This window comes from Chiroxiphia lanceolata, chromosome 2, assembly GCF_009829145.1.
Source record: "Chiroxiphia lanceolata isolate bChiLan1 chromosome 2, bChiLan1.pri, whole genome shotgun sequence".
Taxonomy (NCBI): Eukaryota; Metazoa; Chordata; class Aves; order Passeriformes; family Pipridae; genus Chiroxiphia; species Chiroxiphia lanceolata.
Genome location: NC_045638.1, coordinates 40280538 through 40306476, shown reverse-complemented (window position 1 = coordinate 40306476; position 25939 = coordinate 40280538). Strand labels below are relative to the sequence as shown.

Below are 25939 nucleotides of genomic sequence, written 5' to 3'. Positions count from 1 at the left end.
CTCTAACAATGGCTACTGCAGTTACACAGTCTTCTGGCTGTAAAGGAACTGCCTGCTCGAGGACCTAGCTTGTATCTAAATTCTGAGGGATTTATTCCTAATATAACTATGTGTATTGCCTATATACATTTTCCTTATGGCTTTTTTTTTTTGCTGTCTTCTAGCTCTCTTGGGAGATTGTCACAAAGATGTCTTGGGGGTGAACTGAAAACTTCGTATGACCTACTCCCTTTCCTTTACTAAATGTCTTTCATCTTCAGAAAATGTAGTCTGCTGGAGCAAGGATAAATAGGACGCTCAGGTCTACCTTCATTTTGCACATTACCATTGTAGGAAAAAAACAAATATTGGAAATAACACTATGTAAAGGAAAAAACTGTTATGCTTTGTGAACACTGCTTTGAACATCTTGGATGGTGCCTTTTTTACACTTCTGTGTTGTGGGCAGCTTCTGCCTCTGTTGTATTTCAACAGAAGTCTGAGATGGTAACAGTGATGCTTCTTAGGCACTCTTATCATGGTAGAACTCTTAGGGATTGGCACTACTCTATCACATCTATCAGCTGAAATCCAGGACACCTGCAGCAGAGAACCCACATTCAGCTGCATGGGTCACTTTAGAAGAGGATGACTTGGAGTACTGTGTGCTGGGGAGCTGAGCAGTGAGTAGCTCCTGCAGAAGATTAGCAGCACCCCTCTCATGCTGACCTTGCTTGTGTTCCACAGGGCAGGAGCTCGGATAAGGCAACTGGCACAGTTGCACTTTTCACCCTCACCCCGGGGAAGTCCGGTGGGTGGATGGATCCCCTCTCTGTACTGCTGTGGCTCCTGGTGGGTGCACAGGCCATATGTGAAAGAATGGCACGAAGCTGTGTTGGGAGGTTTAGGTTGGATATTAGGAAAAGGTTTTTTTCACCCAGAGGGTTGTTGAGCACTGGAACAAGCTCCCCAGGGAAGCGGTCACCAAGCCTGTCAGAGTTCAAGAAGTGTTTGGACAACGCTCTCAGGTGCATGGTATGATTCTTGGGGACGTCTTCAGAAGAGCCAGGAGTTGGACTTGGATGATCCCAGTGGGTCCCTTCCAACTCAGGGAAGGGTTAAGGTTGCCGTGATTTATTTGTTCAAGCATCACTGAATGAAATTCACGAGCAGCTGTGTCCCTTCCAACCCAGGATATTCCGTGGTTCCACGTGGACGCTCGGTGCTCGGTGCCGCCCCGGGGCAGCCCCTCACCCCGCGCGCGCACGGGCTCAGCTCGCGCGCGGGGGGGGCGGGGGCACGGGCGCGCGCAAGCGCAGCCCCGAGGAGGGGCACATGCGGCGGGCCCCTCGCGCCCCTCCCCGCCCCGGGCAGGCGGGGCGCGCGCCGGGATTGGCTGCGCGCGGCGCGGCCCCGGCGGCGCCGGCGCGGGTGAAAGGGCGGCCGGGCAGCGGCGGCCGCGCGCGGACATGGCGGCGGCGGCGGCGGTGCTGCTGCGCTGGGGCGGCCGGCGGGGGCGGCCGGGGGTGAGCGGCGCCGAGGGGCCGGCCTGGGAGCGGGCACTGAGCTGCGGGGCCGCGCTCCGGGGCGGCGGAGGGTCCCCGTGGATGGAGTCGAATGGGCTCGCCGGGCGGGGGCTGTTCCCTGTGTGCGGGGGGGAAGAGGGAAGTTGGATGTCAGCCCCCTCCGAGGAGCGTCCCCGTGTGACGGGCGGGAACCTCCGGCTGGGTGAGGGGAGCTCTGCGTCCGGGGCCTTGCGGCCGCGGCGGTGCCGGGGGGTGCGTGGGGGGTGTTGCCCCTCTGGCCCCGGGTGGGCGGTGGGGAGCGGGCGGGGGAGCCTGCGGGGGCCGGCTGGGGGGCGGCGGTGCCGGGCAGCTGTAAGAGCTGCCTTCTGCTTTCTGTGCCTGAGGGCTGCCAGCATCCGAGAGGTCGTTCCTTGGTGTAAACAATCGGCGTGTTGCCAGGAGACCATGGCGGTTTAGTTATTTTTATTTTTTTTTTAATTAATTTTATGCTGCTGCGCAGGTTTTTGGTGCTTCAGGGTGGTGGAGTCACCGTCCCTGGAGGTCTTTAAGAAAAGACTGGACGTGGCACTCAGTGTCATGGTCTAGTTCATGGTGATGTTCGGGCACAGGTTGGACTCGATGATCTCGGGCATCTTTTGCAACCCGGTTGATCCTGTCATTCTGTGATTTCAGTTTCCTTCTGCCCTCTCCCTCTGTTAAACGAGAGCTTATCAACGCTCTGGGGTAGAGGGTAGTTTTATGCTATTCTTAGTTGGAAAATCTTGGCTAATAGAGAAAGCTTCATGGAACTGTTGTCTCTTCTCTCCTCACCCACCCATTTACCCCAGATACTTAAGGTGCTTTCGCTGAGGCACTTGCTTTATTTTCATCTGTTACTTCTACAGATTGTATTAGGTTATTTTAGATAAGAACAAGCAGCATTAACACACAGTGTTGTGTAACAGTTGAATGACACTACAACTAGTTTCATTATGGGAAGAGTAGTGCAAAATATCTCTAATTGTTTACAATAGGAAGAATTATTTTTTTTTTTTTCCTGAAAAGGAAAATTTATGTGGACGTCTGCAGGTTCCAGTGGAGAAGAAAGGAGTGACTTGCAGAAAATGTTTTCCCCAGTGTACCCCTGGGGGTGTGGTGTAGGATGGGTTTCTGTCTAGAAATGTTTCTTCCTAGCAGTACTGTAAAGAACTCATCACATGTCTTTAGGGATCATGTAAAAGAGGTGGTTTATGTGGGCAGGGCATTTTGAGAAGGGATTAAAGAGGAAAATAGCACGTGCTTTATGCAGGTATTTTTCCTTAGGAAATATACATAAGTAAACTTGTTTTCCTGAAAAGCAAAAAAGTTGTTTAATTGGAGATGATGACTTGAAATTAACAGAGGGCTTGTCCTATTTGAAGACTTTATTTTTGGTAGCCTTAAGTGTGTGTATATATAGATGTGGAACGCTTCTGCTGTTCCTACTAAAAAGTAGTCCTAAGACTTTGGTGTCAGTCCTTTGGAGCCTCCCTGAAAAAGGCCTACTTTGTCTCCTTCTATGTGGCATCTCAAGGGCGTGGTCTGGCTGCACCAGTGTAAGCAGAATGGAAATGTTACATTAATGGCACCTTTGTGAAATAAAGTGGTTTTTTAGCTGCCTAGTAGTGTTGTGATTTATGTAACTGAAGTGATTTCTAACCTTTAATATCTGTGTATGAAAGTCAGCATCAAGACAACAGTATATTGGGAAACATCTAATAAAACAAATTTGCATGGAAATAGCTTTCGTAGATTTTCTGATGTTTTAGTGACAGACAAAAAATATAATTGATGTCTTCAAACTTTAGTGTGCTAGGAGCTCTTAAAATTTTTGCAAAGGCTAGTAGCTAATGAGGTATCCTTAATTTCCTTTGCTACTTTCATGTGGGAATCGATAAAGGACCACAGGAAAAGGATGCAAAAAACCACTGAGCTGTGGATTTGATTCTTTGCAGTGTTTCTGATTTAGTGCCTATCACTTCTGTTTAGGTTTTATGCAGAACTGGTTCTGTTTAGAATATAACCAAAATTTCATTTTGAGTGCTTTGCACTTCTGGAGCTGGGAGAAAATCTGATGTTGAAATAAGTCTGTAGTTACAGAATGAGGATGAGAGATGGCTTTTGATATTTCAGTTGTGAAACTCTTTTGAGAGAGCTGTCAGACTCAAAAGGTTTAAAATAGTGTAGAACAAAGTGATAAATACTTCATGAATTCAAGGGTAAACTGCTGATATAGATTTCATCAGCATAGATCAGTTTTCTAATCACTGAACTAAATGTATGGAAAGTTTCTCTGCCATCTGTGCACCCAGCATTTTTAAGTCATGGAAGTTATCTGTATAGTAGGAGCTCCTTACTCTCTTCTGATCTTGTTTTTAGCATGTTGTTATTCCAGGGGAGAATTTTCTCCGTTGTTTGAGAACAGAAGCATCAGGCTGATGGGATGCAAGATTGGTATCATTTGTCATTAGGGAAGGGAGTTCACATGATCACCAGTCTGGGGAGACGAATGTAGCCACAGACTTCTGGAGTTTAGTGATTGTTTCTAGTATGTAAACTACAGATTTTAGTACTGACGAACACTATCAAAGTATAATGCAGGTAGAGATTTCTAGTTTTCTTCCTGCTTCCAGGAGTAGCTTTTTGGAATTTGTAGGGAAAGCATGCCGTGCCATGTACTATGAGCAAAAGTTTAATTCTGAAAGGACAAAAAGTTGAGATCATTAAAGTCTACACTGAGTCAAAAACGGCACTCTTGTTCTGAAACACTTTGTGCTGTAATTATTTTGTTATTTTGCCTGCCCCAAACTTGCATTGATTGTTACATTGCCATGATCTGTTTCACAGGTGCTAGCCAGCCTTCCTGGAGCTGTTTAAGCTGCTGCATGAGAAACTGTTCCAACTTTCTGCAGCTGCTAGGTCTTGAACACAGGCTGCTCCTTTTGAGCTCCTGTCTCCCTCCAGCTTGTGCCAGCACTGCTGTGTAAATATCTTGGATAAGCTGGACTAAAGTCTGCCTGAGAACATATTTTTCCACACTCCTTTTGAATATCTTCTCAGGTGGTTGTATTCCCATGTCTGGTTCGCTGTGTGACTATATGAACTTCAGGGACTGACACAGAGGAGAAGCTGCATGGGCATAGGAATGACTGACCTTAAAAAAACAGCCTTAGATGGATGAGTGTTTCCTTGTTTGTAGTTGGTGTGCTGTGGTGGCAAATACGAAAACCAGATTTTCTGTTCTCAGAATTACGAGTGTTTCTCAAACCTGGTCAGAGGGAAAGAACTCTTATGTGTAGTGCAGTGTGCTTTACAGAACCTACATCTGTGTTTGCAGTTGGCTTCAGGGGGATCTGCTTACAGTTACAAGTGCTGGGACTCTGGGAGTACAAAGGAAAGGAAAGCGCTTCCTTAGAGAAAGAGAACAGAAGCGTTATGTTTGCTTTACCATTTACAAGATTCGTACAATATTGTACTAGGAAGCTGCGTTTTCTGCCTTATGAATTAAAAGTCTTGAAGTCACCTGAAGGTGCCTGCTTCCTATGTGCTTTATACATACTCTATCAGTAGAGTTCCATAGACAGGGAATTATGATGTCAAATGAGTTGAAATAAAAAAGATTTGGGAACATTTGCTGTATAATCAAAATGTGAAAAAACCCCCATTGTCTTCATGTTTATAACTGCTCATGAAAACTGATGGCTATGAGTAGATACACCACGAAGATAAGGGGGTTATTCTCATAGTATCTGAAACCTGAATCTCTGAAAATGTAGGGGCAAAAATCTTAATTGAAGAAAGTAGAATTTAAGTCTAGTGAAAATAGGTGTGCTAGTTTGGCTGCTACTGTTGGGTATTGCTTACTGTATTTTCTAGTAATTCTAAAATACACATTCCTTCCCATACTAGACTTCTTAGAGCAAATGTTTATATATGATGCTTTTCCTGCCTGAAATCTGGAATTCTGTACCTCTGTTTCAACACTGAGACCTTTTTCTGCCTGTAAAGCTCAGTATCAATGAGTTATTTACAAGCTGACCAGTATGGCGAGGAAATTTCCTTCCTCAATGAGGGCATGTAAACCTTTAAAAACACACGGGTAAACCATATCTGAAAAACAAGTTAATTATCTATTTTGCTGTTGTATGCTGTGTCCTTAAACCACCTGAAGAGGTTTCCTAGGGCTGCACTGGGTCCCTGAGGGGAGGCAGGTTCTCTGTGAGGTCTCAAAGTGGCAGTGTGCAATGGGCATACTGTTCTACAAGTTACTGTGTAGTTTGAATTTTTTTATATGAAGTTATTCTATAACTGTTACAGCTGTTCAGGTTTCAGCTCAGTTTGGCTATTGCACCATTAATAGATAAAGCAAGATGCTTTTCTAAAATACAGTGCTAACATCATTTTCTGAAGATTCGTTATAGGTGGGAAACTCCAAGCCAAATGCAGAAGTCCAGAGCTGAGCTCTCATAAATGAATAGTCTGCATTCTTGGGCTTTCAGGAGTCAGAAGTTTTATCAAATTGAAGTAACAAGTCATGACAAAAATAGGTTATACCTGATGACTCTACTGCCCTCTCCTAGTTTTGCAGGACACAAAAAAGTCACTAGATCAAGCTGAGCTCTCTTTGCAGCATTCTGAGGAAATTTCCAAGTAGGGTATGATACCTAGGGCATGTGTGGTTTTGTGGAGGCAGCCAATTAAGGATGTAGGTTGAGAGTTAGATTGGTTTTGCTGGGTTGGTGGTTTGAGAGTTCTTTGGGGGTTTCAGCTTTTAATGAACCTACCTATGGCGGGAACTTTGGAAAATGGAGTAGGTGATGACACCTGAATAGCTGTGGATTTGGAGATGGCAATTTAGCAGTGTTCCTTTGTGGCCTTAGACGTGCATTATTTACAATATGCTTGTTTATTTTTAAGTAATTATTCAATGGCTCATAGTGTCTGGGAGCAGACCTCTAAAGAGACTTTTCTTGAAGTGGATTCTAGATTAAGCAAGCTCTTAAACCTTAGTGTATATTGGTACGGATACATACAGAACCTCTTCTTTCCAAAGCTGTGAATTAGAGTTGGAACTTCCCATCTGAGTTGAGCAATATGCTTGATTTGTTTTAGGAAGTTTACCCCACATGTATCCGATTCAGAGCTGAACCTGTTTTTTTACGTGGTTTGTGTGTGTGCATGTGAGAGGAGGCAGCTAAATTTTTAAACGTAGGTACGTAATTAGCTTAGGCTATTACAAGATTTTTATGTGAAATCCGTCCAATTCTGTAGTGTAAAAACAGAGTTGAGTGTTTTTTAAAGTTTTTCCATTTTTTTTAATTGCTTGGTGACTTTACTGTTTCTGTATAAAAAGTTTGAACAAGGCTATTTTCAAGATGGCTAAGATTCTACAACTTAATGCTAACTGATTTTTCCCATCACAGCCTTTTCTTCCAGTCTCCATCTGTGTTTCTGGTTTCTCATAAGCATTCAAAACCAGTTTTGTATAAAAGGTGTTTACAAGAGAGTTCAGAAGCTTTTTCTCCCTTGCTTGGTTGTTCCCTTTTCCCCTGCTAACTGCAAGTATTTAGATTAGCCTCACTGACCCTTAACAAGCACTTTCTCCAGTGAATAATATTAACTCGGTGGAGACTTTTCGTGTGTGTCCTGTGTGACCTTCTGTAGACTATTTGCTGTCCCTCAAGCACTTCTGTCAATAGTGTTTCAGAGAAGAGGAACTCAATCTGCTTGACTCTGTGTACTCTGGAGCAGGAGAGTGTACTCTGCTGCTACTGCTGTAGCTATCCTTCCTCTTCCCTCTGACAGTATCTAGAGCAGAATACAATCACTGAAGATGTTAGTCGCTCTGTAAACTTGCAATAAGGACCAACTGGTAGGTGTGTTTGCAACTGCCAGAGTTCTGTCCTTAACTGCATCCCTTTAATGCCTGAAAAGGCTTGTACTGTCACATCCTCAGATAAGAGTAATATATCCCTGCAAAAAACAAACAAAAAACCCCCAAAGAACCCAACCTCTGCTTGTTTTGATTCTAGTATATCAAATGATTCGCATTTCAGTTTGTTCTGGATTTTATTTTTGAGGAGTAAAGTGAGAAAAATGTAAGAAGCAAAAAACCCCTAGTGAAACAAAAAAAGTGAAGGGGAAAGAGCCCAGCATGTGAAACAGGGTGGAACAGTTGCTTTCAATTGACTTTTTCTAGTTTCAGAATAATTAATATAAATGAATCATTCTGGAAGAATTAAGCACAGCTGGATTATCTGGGAACAATGTACGCAATGTCTGCCACTAGTGAATGGCATCTAAATGGTTTGTGAAACTATAGTAGCTTTCTGCTCATGAGGTTTGGTTGGAGATGGCATGAGATGGTATGCTTTAAGGCTTCCTTTAGTTCTGTATTACAGTACTTTTATTGAAATATTTTTTGTCCTTTATAAGATTATAATATCAGCTGCATTACAAATGTGATGGCCTTCTCAATCCTGGGCTATTTTCTGCTTTCTGTGATGCAGCATGAGAATTATTTTCAAACTTGATCAGGCCAGAGGGCTGTGTAGGGAGTGTTCTCATTCCAGTTACTGCCAGCCACTGTTACTTCCAGATCAGTATAAGCTTTCAGGAAACTTAAAATTTTAACAATTTTTCAGTTATCTTAAGTTCACTACCCTTGCGGAAGGTGCAAGTGAATTCTCTAATTAAGCTCTTTTTACGAACATACGGTTCCTTATTTTTTGGTCTTCTAATGTAGTCCATATTCATATCGTTTTCCCCAAAAATACAGGAGAACCTTCTCGCAGGAGAGCCTTTACTTTCTACTGCTTAGATTTCTGCAGCTCTTGAAAGCAGTTCTTTCAGACAGAATTGACAGATTCTGAGTTCTGGCAGTTGCCAGTCACTACTGTTTCATGCTTCCTGCTAGACAATATTTAGTGTTAAGGATTTTGCAGTCTTTTTGATTCCAAGTGGCTGATCAAATGTGACTCTGCTTATACCTAAGCTAATGACTTCATATCTAGATTTTCTGAATTGTTTCTGGTTACTGTTTGTGGGTGTGTGCTTGGGGAAGGGCAGTTCTGTATGAGCTTTCATCCACTTGATGAGAGAGTGAAAGGGATATGGAAGTTTCCTCAGGATGTCAGTGTGTGAAATGTTTTTAATGGCCTACGGTAACGGGAGAAAATGGTTTAACTCCCTCTTTCTTCTGTAGTGTGAAACGCTGTGTTCAAGATGGTGCCTTATAACTTCACATAAACTGTATTCGTCTGTGTATGATCCAAACGAAAAGGTAAGTAATATGGTGCATGTTTTCTCTTTGACATTTTACTGTACTGCTGGCAGTTGGTTTAAGCTATCCTCTCCCTGGTGCTGCTACTAACACTGGTAGTTCTCCTGGTATAACCCGTCACTGGTTTAATAGCATGTTTTTCTTCCCTTTTTTTAAGCCAAAAGGGAAGTTACTTTTGCAGGATGCTTGTCAAGATTGGATACTACTTCAAGTGTATACCAAAAGGTTGAATAAGTGATTGTGAGCTTGGAAAAGTTGCATACTCGCCTGAACATGTTGTTATTATGAAACAACTGTTAATGTTTTGCATAGTTGTGGGTGGTAATGGGCCTGTTAAAACATCTGGGAGCTAGACTAGCCAAAAGCTTTTTGTGGAAACAGAAGTATGTAATAGTGGCAGCACGATTGTTAGATGATCTGGCGTGAGGGTGGGAACTTCAGAGCTTGGATAAAGATGGGCCCTTAAGGCCTGCAGAGAATAGCAAATCCTCATCTTGGGTCTTGTGCAGTAGCAATCTCAATTTACAGTTATGAGCCAAGAAAAACTTTCCTTATAGAAGATTGTCTTGGCATGGCCTACGAAGTAATGCACTAGGAAAAATAATGTGACTGAAGGTATGCTAGTATTCAAGGGCAGAGATGATAGCAATTCAGGACTGATATTCTACTGGTGTAGAAGCCCTTTATATACAAGTGTAGAAGCAATTAACCATGAGTAAGATAGTACTAGGAAACAGGGAAAAACAGTATGGCTTTACAGATTTCTTCAGAAAATTTTTTTTTTCTTTAAAGTCCTTGCTTAATCAGGTCTCCTTCCTTTTCTAAATGCATAGTTATGTTTAGATAATGTAATTGGGTATTTGGTTTCTCTCAAATAGGAGCTGTTGTTTCAACCAGTGGCTACTACAGATGGTTTAAGCTCTTTTCTGCATTTTTCATTCACTACCCCTTCTAATGTTTTTGTAATGATGAGACTTTCATGTGAAACCTTTTCAAGCTAATCAGTGGAAATGATATTAAAAAATGTTACTTCAAAGCAGTGTGTGGTTTTTAATTTTTTCTCATTGTGCTGGACTTGAGACTAGCCTCTAACAGCAGGAGCGAGAGACCAGTCTCTCAGTGTCTTTATTGTAGAATTGGAAAATTAAAATGAATGTCAAATATTCTTAACATCTTGATACTGAAAGTCTTGTCTTGTACTGTGACCACAGCTGATTAATAAAACAACTTTCACATACCAAGAAGTAAGTTGAATGGAGTATTCGATTCATTAAACTTTTCAATGCCAAGTATTTGGAAGTATTTTATTTTTTTAATTCCCCCTCAAGTCTGTATGCCTAAAAATCTTTAGGTACCTAGAATGTTGAAATTTACATTCAGGAACAACTGGTATCTTTTTTAGATCAGATCTCCAGCTAAAAAAACCTCTCCAAACAAATTGCTGGCTCCTGTGGTGTTATTAAAGTATTTGTACCTCTGATAATTAATTGAGCTTGCTTAAGAGCGTTTAAGATCATCTTTTGAGTGTGGTGTACCTGTGTCCCAGGCAGTGTTATTCAGCAGATCGGACTGAATTTGCTGTATAAGCTTGATGGGCAGCTCTTACCTGAAGGGTTTCTTGTCACTTAATTTCTTTATGGTGTTATCATGTGGTAGTATTTTTAAACTGGTCATGTGATGTCAGCTCAGCCCTGACTTTGAAAAAGTAAATTTGGTCAAGGGCACCTTGAGTTTGTCTGTTTGGAATAAGGGAACAAACAGTATGTATTCTAGTTTGTCAGTAGCACTTCCTGTTGGAGTTTTGTGGTGTTCCTTCCTCTCCTCTAACACCTGTCTTCCCCTCCCCAAATTAACTTATGACTGTGAGGCTAACAAACAGTTTAATTGTTGCAGCGGCAATAATTCCTTCCCCCCAAGTCCATATGAAAACCAGCTGTTTGGTGTAGAGGGGGGAGAATAGCTGTCGAATGTCTTAGGGTATAGTTGGATCAACCTGATGTGGTATGATTGCAGGTTGCCCCTGAAAGGGAGAGATCCTGCTGGTTCCCTGTCCTGTTTTTATTTAGAGCATGGGAAACAGAGTAAGACAGTTCGGTTACTGTGTTAAACTGGTGCCCTGTCCTGGAGCTGGATCCCTGGTGGGTCTGGTGCATGGAAAGCAGTGGGGATAAGTGCGTAAAGCAGGACTGTCCCTTTCAGTGGCAGTCTGTATTTACAACAAAGCAGGTTCAGTATCAAACTGCACCTGTGTATTTAGTAGCAAGGCCTGTGACGAGAATAATTTTTACTCCCAGCAATGAGATTTTTATGCTGAGCAGTTATGCTCTTGCACCACTCTTAATGGGAAGGTTTTGCCTGGAGTTTGAAGCAGCTTTCAGTTGAAAGCCTTTGTCTCAAGAGTTCTACCAGAGCTCCTGTGCTCTGTCTCAAGCTACCAGCCTGGCAGCAGCAGCAGCGGGGTGGTGGGGGGGAGGGCAGACCACTTCCCCTGCATTCCTTCTGGCTGTCCCAGTCCAGCTCCAGGACGTCTGAGCTTCTTAGCTCCTCTCGCCGGTACTGCTGCATTCCAAGACTCCCCTCAAATGGGAGTCCACCATCCCTCCTCCCTGGGATGTGTCTCAAAAGGGGTTTTGGGGGTTTCTTGATTAAGTTCTTACCCCAAAACCCTGTCTGTAGAGCTTAGTTCTCTCTCTCTCTCTCTCTCTCTCTTCTTATCTCTTGGTTTTCCACCACTGTTCTCTGTTTGCTGCTGCTCTGCCGCCGCTTTTCAGTATCTCCTGCTGCTGCTCACAGAGGAGAAACTCCTCCAGCTCTTAGCTACGGAACTCGACCCAGTTTAACACTGTTCCAAGTTCTTGTAGTCCCCCAGCCAGGGGCTTGGGGGGGCCTAGACCCCAACAGGGCTCCTGCCCCTTCTCTTGGTGGCTTCAGAACATGGCCACTCTCATCTTCAACTACAACATCACCCTTCTTTTCCGGTTTGGTGTGATATGTTTTAGTTTTGCAGAAGCGCTGATTGGGTTAACACCTAGAGAGACACCACCCCCTCGGGGGTTACCATTTTTTTTAACTCCAGAGGGAAAAACCACTTTTTTTCCCCACCACACAGTGTCATGATGGCAATGAAGGATTTTACCAGGTTCCTCACCTGAGGCTCAGATATGGGTAGGGGCTAGCTGGTATAACTCAGCAGGAGTGCCTGGACAGCATGGAAGTGTTGGTCTTTTACCACCCACCATGCCCTAGGTAGAGAGAAGGCTCTCTTCCTTATTATTGGAATGTCTTTTAAAGTTCTCCCATAACAAATGGGTATTGTATTCCAGGTCATCTGTACTGCTTAGGGGCAGTGACCACCATACCTGTCAGCACTGTGTCTGCATACTGCCGGTATGTACCTGTGCTGATACCAGGCAGCATACCTGCTTGCACCTCTTCCCTGGACTTGACTGGTTCCAAGAGCTGCTGCTGTAGGGTTCTAGTTTCTGCACAGTGCCTGGTAAGGAGAGCCAAAGAATGCTGGTGTGAATAGTCAAAATGTTTTTCTTCTGAACTTGTGTGTGTGCTAGGTAGATCTAGTAAAGCATACTGTTTGTTATATCATCACTGTTAAATCAGTAGAACTCTTTTAAAAGTAGGTGATCTCAGAATTACAAGCTCGTGGATAAACCATGGTTTTAGTGGAAGTGGAGGAGAAAAGAATACATGTTTCTGGAGGGAGAAAAACTTGTGTTCTGTTCATATCTCAAGATTCTTATTGTTCTTTTCCCTTCAGACTTTTGAAAAACTCCTTATTGCCAACAGAGGAGAGATTGCATGCCGAGTAAGTATGTAGTCTTTTAATTTTTTCTTTTTTTGTAGTTAATTCTTACATTATTGGTATTTTAAATATTGATAATTGTCTCTTCTTATATGGTAGGTCATAAAAACATGTAAGAAGATGGGGATTAAAACAGTTGCCATACACAGTGATGTTGATGCCAACGCTGTAAGTACTACTTGAATTCAAGTGGTAAATGGGGTTCTTTGTAATTCTGCAAGACTTGCAGCTGTTATACAGGTTTGTTGATTGTTGTGGTAAGCATATTGGCAATTCTCAAGTATCTTTCTGTCTGTCCTTTTCCTCTATGTGCTTGAACGGAGTGGAGTACCAAGTTGGAGGGAGAATTAGACAAGTATTTAGCATATCTTTTCTGTGAACTCTTCTATGTTTTGTTTGTGTAAATGTTACCTTCCTCTTTGTGCGGATTAAGCTCTAGATACATGTGCACACAGATATGTGCACCTAGTGTGAGTGGCAGTGACACTTAAGTTATGTTTTGCTAATGTACACAAAGAAGGCAATGAAAAGTGGATCTTAGGAGATGGTGTAGAGCTTAGTATAAATTTTTCCTGTGCCTGGTAAATCCATTTCATTGCTTCCCCCTTCCCAGAGAAATACCCTCTCCCACCAGGTGTGCTGAACAGGCCTACTGGAGCTGTTCCATTTGATTTGGATATTGAGGTGCCTTGAATATTCAGCAGCATGGCAGGAAGGTGGTAAAATGACTTTCCGGACAAGTAAGGTACTTGTCTAGCTACTTGTCCATTTTCAGGTCCTTGTAGTCTCTATTTTAGAAATAATTGAAGTAATTCATGACAAGAATAAGGGGATAATTTCTTTTGTGATATAACAGCAAGTGTAGTCATACTTGTTGACTAGAGAGAACGTCCTTGTTGACTAGAGAGAACACACTCTACTACAGTAGAGCTGCTACAGGAGAAATGGCTAGGGATAATCCCAGGTCCCAGGATAGTTTGTTGAAATCTGAAAGGGAGTGAAAACCCTGTTATGATTTAATAAAAGAAGTCACTCAGACAAGATATCAGGGAAAAAAATGTGTATTGTATGCAGGACAGGACTTGTGAATATAGATGTTGAGTTACTCAACTTTGGAAAAACTGAAGCATGGTTGATGAAATCTGAAAGTAGTTAGAAGTCAGGTGTTTTCAGAGTTAAGTCAAAGGTGAGAACTGTTGGGAGTTTTGGACTTTGACAGTGTTTTTGTCAGAGTTCCTTTGTGGTTCTAATACTACATGACCAACTCAGTTCATATGAATAGGCTGTAGATAGAGCAAGGGACTGAAATGGGACTTTATGGAATGCTCTACTTAAGGATTTTTATGCCAAGTAATTCTTTTGTTTGAGATGAATGGAAAGTATACTTGGTCTGGATTTCAACTGGTAGCCGTAACTGGTAAAGTGCAGTAGCCTGCGAGGGCTCAAAGGACTGAAATGAAATTCTTAATGGGGAGATGTCAGACATCATGATAAATTCTATTTCTTTTGGAAACCAAGGGTTATATGAATATGAATACAAAGTACTGTGTATGACCTATGATTCCTCTAGTAAAACTGAAGCATGCTGATGGATATTTGAATTCCGTCTTATATATATGATATCTGCTGTTAGGATAAATGGATTGACTGTTTAGCAGCACTGCATAGCCTTGTTCACTGGTGTGAATTCATCCTGAAAATAGACTTAAAAAGCTGTTTAAAAAAAGAAAACATGTTCTTTCACCAGTCTATAATAGACTTGACAAAATGAATTGGTCTTCTCTCCAGCGTGTCTATTTATTGTGTGGACTCTACAATCTGGAGACTATGAAAAAAATCTGAAAGCAGTAAATAAAAACAAAGATTGAAGAACATAATGAAGGAGTAAGAATGACATGAAAAGTATAACTCATGACCTTAGGGAAGGGAGTACAAATAGTGCATTACAAAGAGGAATTTGAAAATGTGTCTGTGTTGCTTCGATCTACAGTGCTGTCTTAGCTTTAAAAGACAGATAGGATCTTTAATTTGTAATAGTTCATGAGAGAAAGGAAATCCAAGCTGGTATCTCAGAAATGCATTAATATACTTATGGCAGTTCATAAAGATAACATTAAGTGTGTTAAATGGGATGCTGACATTCTGAGTTCACGAACAAGAGACGAGACTAACAAATGCTGTAAGGGTGACAGTGTTTGCCTAGCTCTTTAGATCCCTACTTATAGACTGATCAAACTGATCTGTGCAAGGTTAAGCAGTAGCTGTGTGCATTGAAGCTCCAAGTATTTAAAGAAAATGAGAGGCAGGCTACTTGAAATACTCTTCTGTATGTTTAAAATAAGGAAGTGGTATTAAGTCTAAGCTAGTTTTTTGGTCTAATTATACACATTGTTTATGTCTACCATACATCCTTTAATCACTACCTTGTGTGCTTGCACTGGAAATAGTTTAGCTGATGTTGCCTGTCTTAATGACTTGGATACCTCCAGTTATTCATTGTGGGAATGGCGTGGCCCGTTGCAGTGATGTGTGTGATTGCCAGTTTGGATGATCTTGATAGATGAGCCCAGAGGCCGAATTCTTTGACTCCGTTGCTTACCATAAAGTATCCAACCGTAGTTGCCCATAATTGTGTTCAGGATCCATCAACAGCTGCCTTCTCGGTTGTACCAGTCATAGTGAAATCCCAAACGCTCTGAAATCAAACCTGGGAGTTGATGCAACCTGCCAAAGGAACCTCTGTCCTCAAGGAGCTTGTTTAGCAGTGGGATGCTGCAAGAGTTGTTAATATTCTTTTGATTTTCTGCTTGACAGAGCATCTCTCACTCCTTCATGACTTGTATTGCAAAGACATCAAATATGATAGGCAGCTACCCTGATGATGATGGTCATTGAACCAAAGGCAGAAATAAATGGCAAGGCATGCAGTTGAACTAGTTGTCCATCCAGTGGCATGTGGTTTTAGGTGACTAAAGCAGGTAGGGATGGTTTACAAAAATAATTTTTTTATTAATGTGTTTAGAAATAGCACTAATTGGAGTAGATAAATTTTCTGTTTAGAATGTGGAGCAACCTTTGAGATGTAGTAATGGCCCCTTATTACATTACCTGTAGCTATATAGATTACATCATCTCTATAGCTACTTGCTGAGAAATGGGTAGCCTGATACTCTTAATATGAATTCATTGTTACAAAAATAACTGTAAAAGAGGGCAATCCAGTCTGTCTGTTCCATCTCTCTGGCTTTCTGTCATATTGGTTGAAAACAGAACTGAAATTGAAGTGAGGCAGAATTCCTTCAGTGCGTTCACTAAATATTTAAGGGGAGAAAGAAAACTGTCCCAAGGTTTCTAGCAATTCAGTGATATCTTTAGTAATAGCTTCTAATTTATTCCCTATCCAGTGATATGCATAAATGACTCAAGCAGGCATTTTCACTGGTGTTTGGATAGGAATGGTATACAGTCTTAAAATAATCGTCTTTGAATGCAGGTAGTGTAAGACTCGCTAGTGAGTAATCTTATCCTAGAGCTTCATTTTGGTGTGTTTTCTTTGGTTGAATATTCAACATTTCTTTCATTTTATAAAAATTTTAAAATGATCTGAAATCCTTGTGGAGTTTATGGTACTGAATAGAGGTGGTGGGAATAGCTGAAATACATATCAACTTTCCATGAAACGGCTTTCTCTTGGTCTTTAGACTTAGTTTCTGTAGAGCACCAGGGCAAATGTTTTGAATATGCTGTTAGAGCAATATTAATTTTGACATACTTATCATTAATAGATAAAACTGGCCACTAGACTATCAGAGCATAAAGGAATTTTCATTTCAAGGAATTAAAACTTTGCCATTACGATCAGGAAGCAGTAGAGAGGACTGTTATAAACTGGGGATGTTGCAAAAATTGAACAACCTGCCAAGAGCCAAATAAAGCTTACCTGAAGAGGGAAAATACAAAGAACAAAATACACTGCTTGTGCTCTTAATTTAAAAAATGGCCAAAGATCTGAAAAATTTGTACGGATTAAAATTTTTACAGTGATAGTGAAGAGAGCATTAACAAAACTTAAAAGGAGATGGGTGACTTCAGAGACTTTTGGATACATCTGTATTAATGCAAAATTACAGGTAGCTGGAAATGGTATTAATGGGATTGAATTGCATTTATCTTTGTGGAGGTGAGAGGATGTGTGAACTGGGAAAAAAAGTTATGTCTAAAGTTAGTTGTGCTGTGGAGGAGAAGCTGCTGCTTTAGCGATTGTCCTGATGTAAAAATAATTGTGGTGGTTGGGGAAAACAACCTGACAAAATGGCTGCTGAGACCCCCATGGAGCATACAGTTACTCACATGGTACTGAATGTTTTGAAAAAAAGTAGGTCATAATGGATGCTTTTAGGGTCTTGAAAATCCTGGCCAATACTTTTTTATTACATCTATTATTTTGGGGAAAGCAGAGGTAAAAAGTTGTATACTGTTCAAAATGCTGGGTTTTGTTTTTTTAACTTCAGTGTTCAACTTTCAAAACACTTACACTTAGGTGAAGTGGGGAAGGACCAATAGAATTTGGATTATTTTTTTAATTAAAACATCTGGTGGAATTATTTTTGATATGAGAAAACAAGCAAAGAAGTTTCAGCTGAACAAGAGTAATCGTATGTACTCTTTCCCCCTGAACTGATTGGAATAGAGGGTTAAGATGAAAGAGCCTCCTCAACCATAAATGTAACACTGATGGTGCAAACATTGTCAAGGAAAGCTAGAGAACTATTGTAATGCCTAATGTAATCAGCTAAAAGTATGATAAATGAAGAACAAGCTTTCACTAATTGGATCTGAACAAAAGAAGGTATAGCATAAAGCAGTGAATGAGATATAATTTTACTTGGCATTTTTTAACACAGCAGGGATTCTATAGCCATATGAAGCAATGAACTATAAATGACTGAAAAAAATCCCATGGGAAAGTAATGTAAACTACTAAAACTTAACAGAGTAGTGGGCAGTTAGTTATACTTCTTTCATATAAGGTTTTTTTCAGTCAGTCACTTAAGACTTCAGGTGTTATTGTATTAAATTGCCTGTTCTAAATCTTGTTCTGCTAGATAATACAAAAACAAAAGTAATGCAAATGCTTTTATTGGTGTAAAGGTAATTGCACAGATTTGAGCTCTTCTCCCAGAACTGTAGTCTTTTTCAGTGTCAGAGAATTGAAAAAAATCAAATTAACTAGAAATGGAAGATCTGTATTCCTTTCCTGACTTTATTTCTTTTTTTAAACTTGGAGTCTGAGGCAGTTTTTCAGAAGAAAGTTGGGGGAAAATCTCATTTAAGAAAGTTGCAAAGCTGAAGAAGAAAAGCTGAAGAAGAAAGCTTCTCTACCAAGTCTGTTTTGAGCTGAATGAATTTGGGTGAGCAAGATGAACTTTTTGCTGAAGCAATAGAAACTTAGAATTTTACTGAAGACTTCTCTATAGCTTAATGAGATGCTGTCAAGTTCTTTTGCTCTTAAGAAATCTAGGTGGCAAAAGTAAATATTGGAGAGGAATTTGGCATTTAAGTTTTAATCTAAAAAATCTAATTAGTTTGAAAAGTGGAAGTTTATCCAAAACTGAGGAGTTTCATTTACTTGTAACTAACTTAGAGGTCTTAACATTTGTCCAGACTCTTGTTTACTTGGGTTTTTTTTCTGTTTACATCTTTAAAATGTGCAAAGCTTTCTTCCATCATCTGCTACAAAACTAGAAATTCAGTAATTTTGACAGCTCATTGTATCCCAATGGCACTTCAGGGGTTTGTACTCAGATAACTTGAAGAGATCTGTTTGAGTACCTATATGAAAAGGAAACTCTCATATTTTAATGCCTTTTTGAAATACACGATTCCCAGGCTGCTGTGAAGGGTATATAGAATGGAGTCTGCCTCCATGTACTGTCTGGAGAAATTCACTCTTCATACATGGTGTTGTTTGCAAGGTGTGCAGAACAGGACTGTGCCAGATCACACCAAGGAAACATTAGGGTCAGGTTTGCAGTTGCTGTTCTCCTCTTCCTTCAAAGTGTTTGCCTCTTGTTTCAAAAGCAAGACAGCATGTTGCTTATTTCTTTGCCAGATGTGGCGGAGATGATGTTGCTATCCTGTCTCTGCTTTATTGAGTAAACTACTGAACAGTTTTGTAAAGCATGAGGAATGCAGGTGATGGTCATCCCAGGAGGGGAAATATCTCTGTCGAAGGAGTGTGAGAATTGTATCTTGCCTGCCAAGTACAGTCTGCTTTTTCTTTTTTAAAAGTGTATCATTGCTTTGAAACTGTGTGGGTTTGTGGAGGGTGCTGTCGATGAGGAAATAATCAATATTTCATTGGCTATAAGGAGCACTGTTGTAGTCTGTTTTGCTTGTGCTGAACTGTAGACTTTCTAGGGGTGGTGGTGGAAAGTGCTGTATATAGTAATTTTAATGCAATTAAACATTGTCAGTTGACCAAAAAAAGATGGTTATACCATGTTGCTCTGTAAGAGAGGCACTGCAGCAGCATGGTTTCTGTCTCACTTTCTTGGAGACAGAACAGAAGGTCCCTTGGATGACTCCTCCTTTGAGGCATTGAGAGTGTTCTGTCTCTTTCCTAATTTCATCCTGCAACCATGTCCTCAGCAGCAAATATTTCATCATGCAGATTCACATCTGCTGTTCCTGTGGTTTATATTGTCCCAGCTGTGATGTTTGTTATCGGCTGTGGTTGTGGTTATTCACAGATGATCTGTTTTCAGGCACTATTAATGAGCAATACTATTTGGTAATACTATCTCTTTCTTTTGTCTGTGTGAGCAGGCCCTGGGCTCAATTTCCCTTTACTATAATGATCACTTCTAGACAGAGATAGACCTGATGAGGCAGGTTTTTTGTGAATATCATTCACAAATACTTAGAAAATGACTTTTTCCAACTCATGTAAGACTGTGCTGACTAAGAGTAGTTCTCTCCCCTTCTTACCTTCCTATCTTTTCTGTACCTACACTTTTGTACTACTTGTGTAGCCTTTTGTTAAGTGGATCCAGGCTGCTTATCTCTGGGAGAACAGTGGGGAAAAGAAAAGAAAGAAATGTGGATCAGCAGGCTGATGTAACTCTTTGCATAGGTTAATGAATGCTAAAGATAATGACATCAGGACACGTGGTTGGGAACAAGGAGAATACCTGATTAACCTTTTGAGAGGCATTGTAGATTTAATGTTTTGAGTTAGTCCCATCACACATCCCATCAGTGCGGGATGTGGGGAAAAGGGAACGGGGAAGGAAATAAGATATCCGAGAGACAGATTCACACTATGTGAAAACTGGATTAGGAAGCAGAGCCGTCTTAAAAGATCCTTGTAAGAAACATGGTATTTAAAGCCAGATACTTTCTTTGATTGTTAGCTGCTAGGGTCTTGTGGAGTCTGTGATTCCGTGGATGGGATCCTGGTACTTCTTTTCTAGGGAGGAATGTTAAACAAGGAACTGACTTGGTTATGAAAGGCCTGAAAGATTGAAAAACTCAAGGTTGGAGACAGGAAATGAAGTGAAGGTGCAGTTTGCAAGATATAAGGTATAGATGCATGTCACTTTTATGGATATTATGGTTTTAGGTTATATTCTTCTATTTGTTCACAAAAAGCATCTGTCACTTGTTTGCTTTCAACAAGGTAGCACTGTAAAAAGGATGTGTTTGAGATACCCTTTTTATTACCACTGAATTATCTATAGGTATCAGCTAACATCCTTTTATAGTTGTTTGAAACCAACCACCCCCAACCCTTATGTATCTTGTTTATTATTGAGGAAGAGTGGTAGTCAGTGTTTGAATAGTTGGTGCAAGGTAATAGCTGTACTGAGTGGTAACTTGGATTTATAGAGATGCATGTATTAGGTTTAGGTACAGTACCTCTTGGTTTCTGTCTCTGTCTTGCTGTGCTAATTGGGCAGTGCTCTGAGTTTCATTCCTGGACTTCAATTTGATATATAGTGTTGTATGAATTCTTGCAGTCCCTTTGTAGCTGGTGTTTAATGTCTGCTCACCTGTTGACCTGTAATGTTACTGGCCTTGTAAAGTAGGGTATTGACAGTTGTGAAAGTGAAACTGTTTTTAATGTGGGCTTTGCTGTTGACAAACTTGCCACAGCATGTCATCTCTCTTGTTTGCTTTTTGTAGTAAGGGAACATCACTGTCCCACAAGCATGTCTGTAAGGTTGATCTCTTGTAATTTTGTTTTCATATGTTTTATTCAGTGTGTAGTATCCTGAAGCATTATGAATTAATCTGAGAAGCAGCTGTAGTATCATCAGTGACACTGATGATACGTGTTAGGGACAGTGAGTCACAGTGCTTTGGAAGGGGGGAACAGAGGAAAAAAACCAGTTCTTTACATTCTTTCTTCCACATAAGTAGTCTGAGCTGCCTGACTAAAGATATGATGTACTCTTCCTTTCATCTTCAAACACCTTTTTTTTTTTTTCAATAATACAGAAATCTTAGTCTAGACTAATGCCTGTCCGAGAAAGCCTTTTGAGAAATCATAAATTTGTTTTGTATCCCTTTGACTGTACAATTTCTTTGTAATATTGGATTATAATTTTGTCCCATAGCTCTCTTACAGCATACAGCTGTCATACAGTGAAGTGCAGTTGGTGCATCTGGTGTGTGTTGGTGCATAAAAACAGATGTCACCAGGTGATCTTCCAGCTCTTGTTAGTTGGCACTTTTTGGCAGATTCTTATCTAAGTATGTTACAGGCACTTTCTCAAGAATCAGGTGACCCACCTCAGTACAGTTATTACAGGGTTATATCTTTATTTACCTTGGCAGTGGTTGTCTCCTGAGAACAGATTTCTCCTGTTGAGGCTTTGTTTGTCATGTGGTCCCACACAAAGTGGTACTTTGTCAGATGTGTGAAACTGCTTGTTATTTGGATTACTTCTTTCTAATGCTCTATCGTCATGCTGAACTGTGGAGATCCTGAAAGATGTTAAAAGGCTTGTTTTAAGTTTGTTCACATGAATGTCTAATGGCTAATTAATGGAAATCTGTATGTTTTGGTATGGACTTGGGAATGCTTTTGATTTTGTCTTGTTTCTCACTAACATGGATATATAAAAATCTGTGGGTAGCTCTTAAGACTTTTTAGTAGTTATTTGTCTATTCTTGGATGGTATCAATGCTGTATTTTCAAGGGATGCTTTGAAAGTAATCATAGTTAAATTTGAGGACTGCTTTCTTACGATACTCACTGCAAAAGTTGTTCCGTGCCCTCATTAATTCCTTATGGTACCATATTGTAAGAGTAGAAGAAGAGCGTCTTTGAGTAGCTGAACATGTGTTAATCATAAATCTCTCCAGCAGTCATAAGTTGATATTTAAAAGCACATGGAAAGAGCAGGGCTGTGGCCTTTCATGTCTTGGGCTTTAGCAAATGCTTGCTGTTTCTGCCAGGCATTTGAGGCTGAGGCTAGGTGCTGAGTTCCCTTGTGGATTGTGCTCTGGTCCAGATGCTGAGTTGCAAGTGAAGGAGCTGCAGGGAGGAGATGAGTTGACTCGCAGGATCAGGAAGGACAAAACAGACTGACAGGCTCTTTGCAGAGAAGCTGCAGAGCCAAGAGCTTTGCAAGAGACTGTGCTGAATGAGCAGAGGATAGAGAACTTCAGTATAGGGGAGGCTGTGACTTCTGCCACTAGGCCATGTTGTGGTGAATGCCATAGATCTGATAAAGAATAAGAAGCAGATAAAGCCAGCTCTAGAAAACTGAAGGAAACCTTGTGATTTTGAGACATTAGTACACATGTGGGGTTTTAGTCATCCTGATACTTGCTGGAAAGACAGAGTGAAAGCACTTGAGGAGTCTTCTGGACTGTGTGGAGAGTGGTTTCTTGACACAAATGACTGAGTTAACCAGAGGAGATGCTGTGCTGGACCTCTTAGAAAAAGGAAAGAAGCGATCAGGGATGCGAAGCCCTGGGACCACTCTGAAATGGTGAGGTTTAGGTTTCTGAGAGGAGCAAGACAAACAGCAGAATCACAACCATGGACTTCAGAAGTCCAGGGTTTTTTTTGCCTGAGCCAAGGGTTTACTTTCCAGGATCTTATGGAAGACTGCTTTGTAAGTCAGTGGCCCAAGAGAGCTTGTTGATCCTCAAGGGTAATCTTCTACAAACACAAGAACCTGAGCAGAGTTCAAATGCAGAAAGTGAATATAGAGCAGATGAAGGCAGAGATGAGTTACCCAGAGTGTGCAGGGGCATAATTAAGGAAGCCAAAGCTCTGCTGGTGTTGACTGCATATTGAAGGGGTGACAGGAAGTTTTTGCAAAGGAAAAGGAAAATGAGTGCTCATTGAGCAAAGTGACCTGATAATGGGAAAGGGTATGGTAAAATCTGAGATACTCAGTACCTAATTTGCTCTGGCTTGTACTGAGAAGGTCCACTCCTTGGCCTCCTAGGTCCATGACCCTGGTTGCAGTGTCAGGTAAAAGTGTAGCCCTGTTCACAGTAGGAAAAGATCAAATGGGATTATATAAGTGAATTGGGACATAGAAAAGTCTGTGGGAGGGATGGCATGCATCTGGATTGAAGGAATGAGCTGATTTCATTATGAGACTGTTCTCTCCCATCTTTGAAATGTCAGTACTGTCAGAGCATCCTGATGACTGGAAAGAGATAAGTGTTTCTTTGATCCAGAGAACTACAGGAAGTGATTGGAATAAAACATGGTGTGAATTTTTTTGGAGGCTGTTTATTGTTCTCATGAAGTATGAGAATGACTGAGAGCAGTCGACGTGAGTTTATTGCGGCAAATTGTGCCTGGCTAATCTGATGGCCCATCTTTGATGTGACCTGCTCCAAAAAGAGCAGTAGATATCAATTACTGTGGCTTTACCAGGACTCTTACTGGTGTTCTGTAGTATCTTAGTAGCTGAATTTGTGAGGTAGTCAACTTAGGTAAACTACTAAGTGATAGAAAAATTTGATCAGCTCTTTAGAGGTCCCATCCATCGTCAGTTATTGTTCACTTTTGTTTGTTGCTAGTTTTAAAAGCTCCCAAGGTGGGAGAGAACTCAAGTAAACAGACTAAGTTAATTTGTATTCTGTTGTCAAGTGGGCAAATACATGATTAGTCAATAGTCCTTGGTTATGCAACATGAAAGAAGGAAGCTGTCTCTTTGACCACTTATTGCATCATTCCTGGCTAGGCTGCGTGAACGAAGATGATTGCATCATATTTGATGGGAAAAGGAATGCCTCTTCACAGATAATTTAGATGCTTATGGAAATATGACCTATTTGTGTGGGTGGCTTTTTTTTTTTTTCTGACCTGGGGGATGTTTTTTTAAAATTTCTTTTCACCCATGGCAGAACTATCAAGTTCAGCTTTGGAGAAGCCTTTTTCAGCGAAGATTTTCATTGGTATATGCAATTATCAAAATACTGATGTGATTCTGAGAAGGTATAAAAAGGGAATAATGAAAGTACATATAAGTCTCTACTTGTCTCTTAATAAAAGTTGAGTGTAAAATTTTGAGAATAATGTCCAGGAAGTTTAATAATAGCTCATGTTTAAGACACTTTCTTACATAATTTTGCTATTCTTGTGCTTAATGTTTTTCAATTTTGCATGTGGTACTTTAGCTGTTTCAAAGCTCTTCAACTTTCAAGTGATGGTTTTGTTCCAACACGCACAGCTGTTGCTCTTAACTAGCTCTTCTGGATGCAGCTAGTTAATTATTGGAACTGCCAATCCCCTAGAAATGCTCCTGAACCCAAGAAAAACTTAAATTGCTGAGCCTGATGTTTCAGATTTTTTTTTTTTCTGTAAAGACTTTTCCTGAATATAATGAAGGTGATGGTATTGCCTGGCTAATGTTTGTGCTCTGTGGAGGTGAGAAGCTGGTACTTGGAATGTGTTGTAGACTAACAGGAAAAAAGAGCTTTAAAAAAAAAAAAAGCAGGGGTGGATTGGGTGGGAGGGGGCAGCAAAAAAAAAAAAAACCAACAAAAAAACCCAAACCAAAACCCACAACAACAAAACAAAAACCCCAAACCAACTGTGATGACAAGTTTTAGGTACTGTGACATTTCTGTAGCATTAGGACCTTGGCAGGTTGGCTGCCTGGTGCAGTGAAAGCTTGGTCCTGGAAGCCTGCCTGGCTTGGCCTGCCTGTTGGCATTTTCTTTGGTCATTTACTGTGAGAAATGATCCCAAGCGCCTTTGAGTGTGGATGCTGTCAGCATCTGCTGTCAGCAGCCGAAAATCTTTCCTATGTGGGAGAGAAGGGTACTGAGTGCTATTGCCTCATAAAACCAGATCCTGGGTTTGTGAACTTTCCTTTCTATAAAGGAAAATGAAGTGTAGAATGGTTGGGCTTGGTAAGCTTCACTGTCTGCCACAGTGACCACCTGCTGGGATTTGAAAACCCATTGCTGTTTTTTTGTTTCTTCTCTACTTTGCTTGCTCCTAACTTTTAGGTAGATTGAAACTTAACTGTGTGTTTGCTTGTATTGTTTGCCTTGTTAAACATAGCAAAATTTTGGAGAACTGTGGAAACCACTGTAACACCTCTTGTACTTTTGGTTTGAGAAGACCTTTTTTAATACTGTGTGTAATACTTGATAAATTCAGCAGTTGGTGATTCTTTATGCAGTAATTAAATGATGAATTCAAAGCTTTATTTTTATACAACCGTAGTACTAATATGGATTTTGCTGTTGTATTTTGTCATTTTAATGTTCTTTCATGTTTTTAGATCAATGTTAGCTTTTATTTGATAAAAGAACAGTATGTAGAGGGTCTGTTGCTACCTTAAATACATTACTGTTCTCTGTAAATGCAAGGTTTTGACTAATGTGGGATTTTAGATGTATGAATGATTGGGAATTTTTGGATAATAACCTGAATTTGAATAGTAAATATGATTTTATTTTACTCATGATACAGTTACTGTTGAAGTGCAATTGGTATTTAATTTCTACTTGCTGAATGTTTTGAAGAGTTTTTAGTACCATTCTTGAATATGGGTTGAATTGAGCCTGAAGTTTTGTTATGTGCTTCCTGTTCAGTATCTCTGGAGCTCAAGATTGGTAGATAAACTTATAGACTTGAATTCTGCAGTGGTGACACTTGCTGACAGCAGTTTCCCATGTACTTTTTTTTTTTTTTTCCTTTAGAGAAAGTACCGTAATTTTACTGCAAGTTAACTTCAATAACTTAAGAGAAAGATGTAAGTTTTTATATCTTAATGTGTCCATCTCGGTATTTGTCTGATATTAAAGTTTGTTTCTGTGCTAGTTTTT

The 25939-nt window shown here is 40.6% G+C and overlaps 1 protein-coding gene across 1 annotated transcript in view; it reads left to right on the top strand.

Moving 5' to 3' along the window:
* Nucleotides 1-1440: 1440 nt before the first annotated feature.
* Nucleotides 1441-25939, top strand: part of PCCA (propionyl-CoA carboxylase subunit alpha) — a 277386-nt gene continuing 252887 nt past the window's right edge. Inside the window, exons 1-4 of the mRNA XM_032677799.1 lie at nucleotides 1441-1505; nucleotides 8728-8805; nucleotides 12578-12625; nucleotides 12722-12790. Of these exons, the coding sequence (XP_032533690.1) occupies nucleotides 1449-1505; nucleotides 8728-8805; nucleotides 12578-12625; nucleotides 12722-12790 (252 nt within the window). The 5' untranslated portion in view covers nucleotides 1441-1448. The remainder of the gene's footprint in view (nucleotides 1506-8727; nucleotides 8806-12577; nucleotides 12626-12721; nucleotides 12791-25939) is intronic.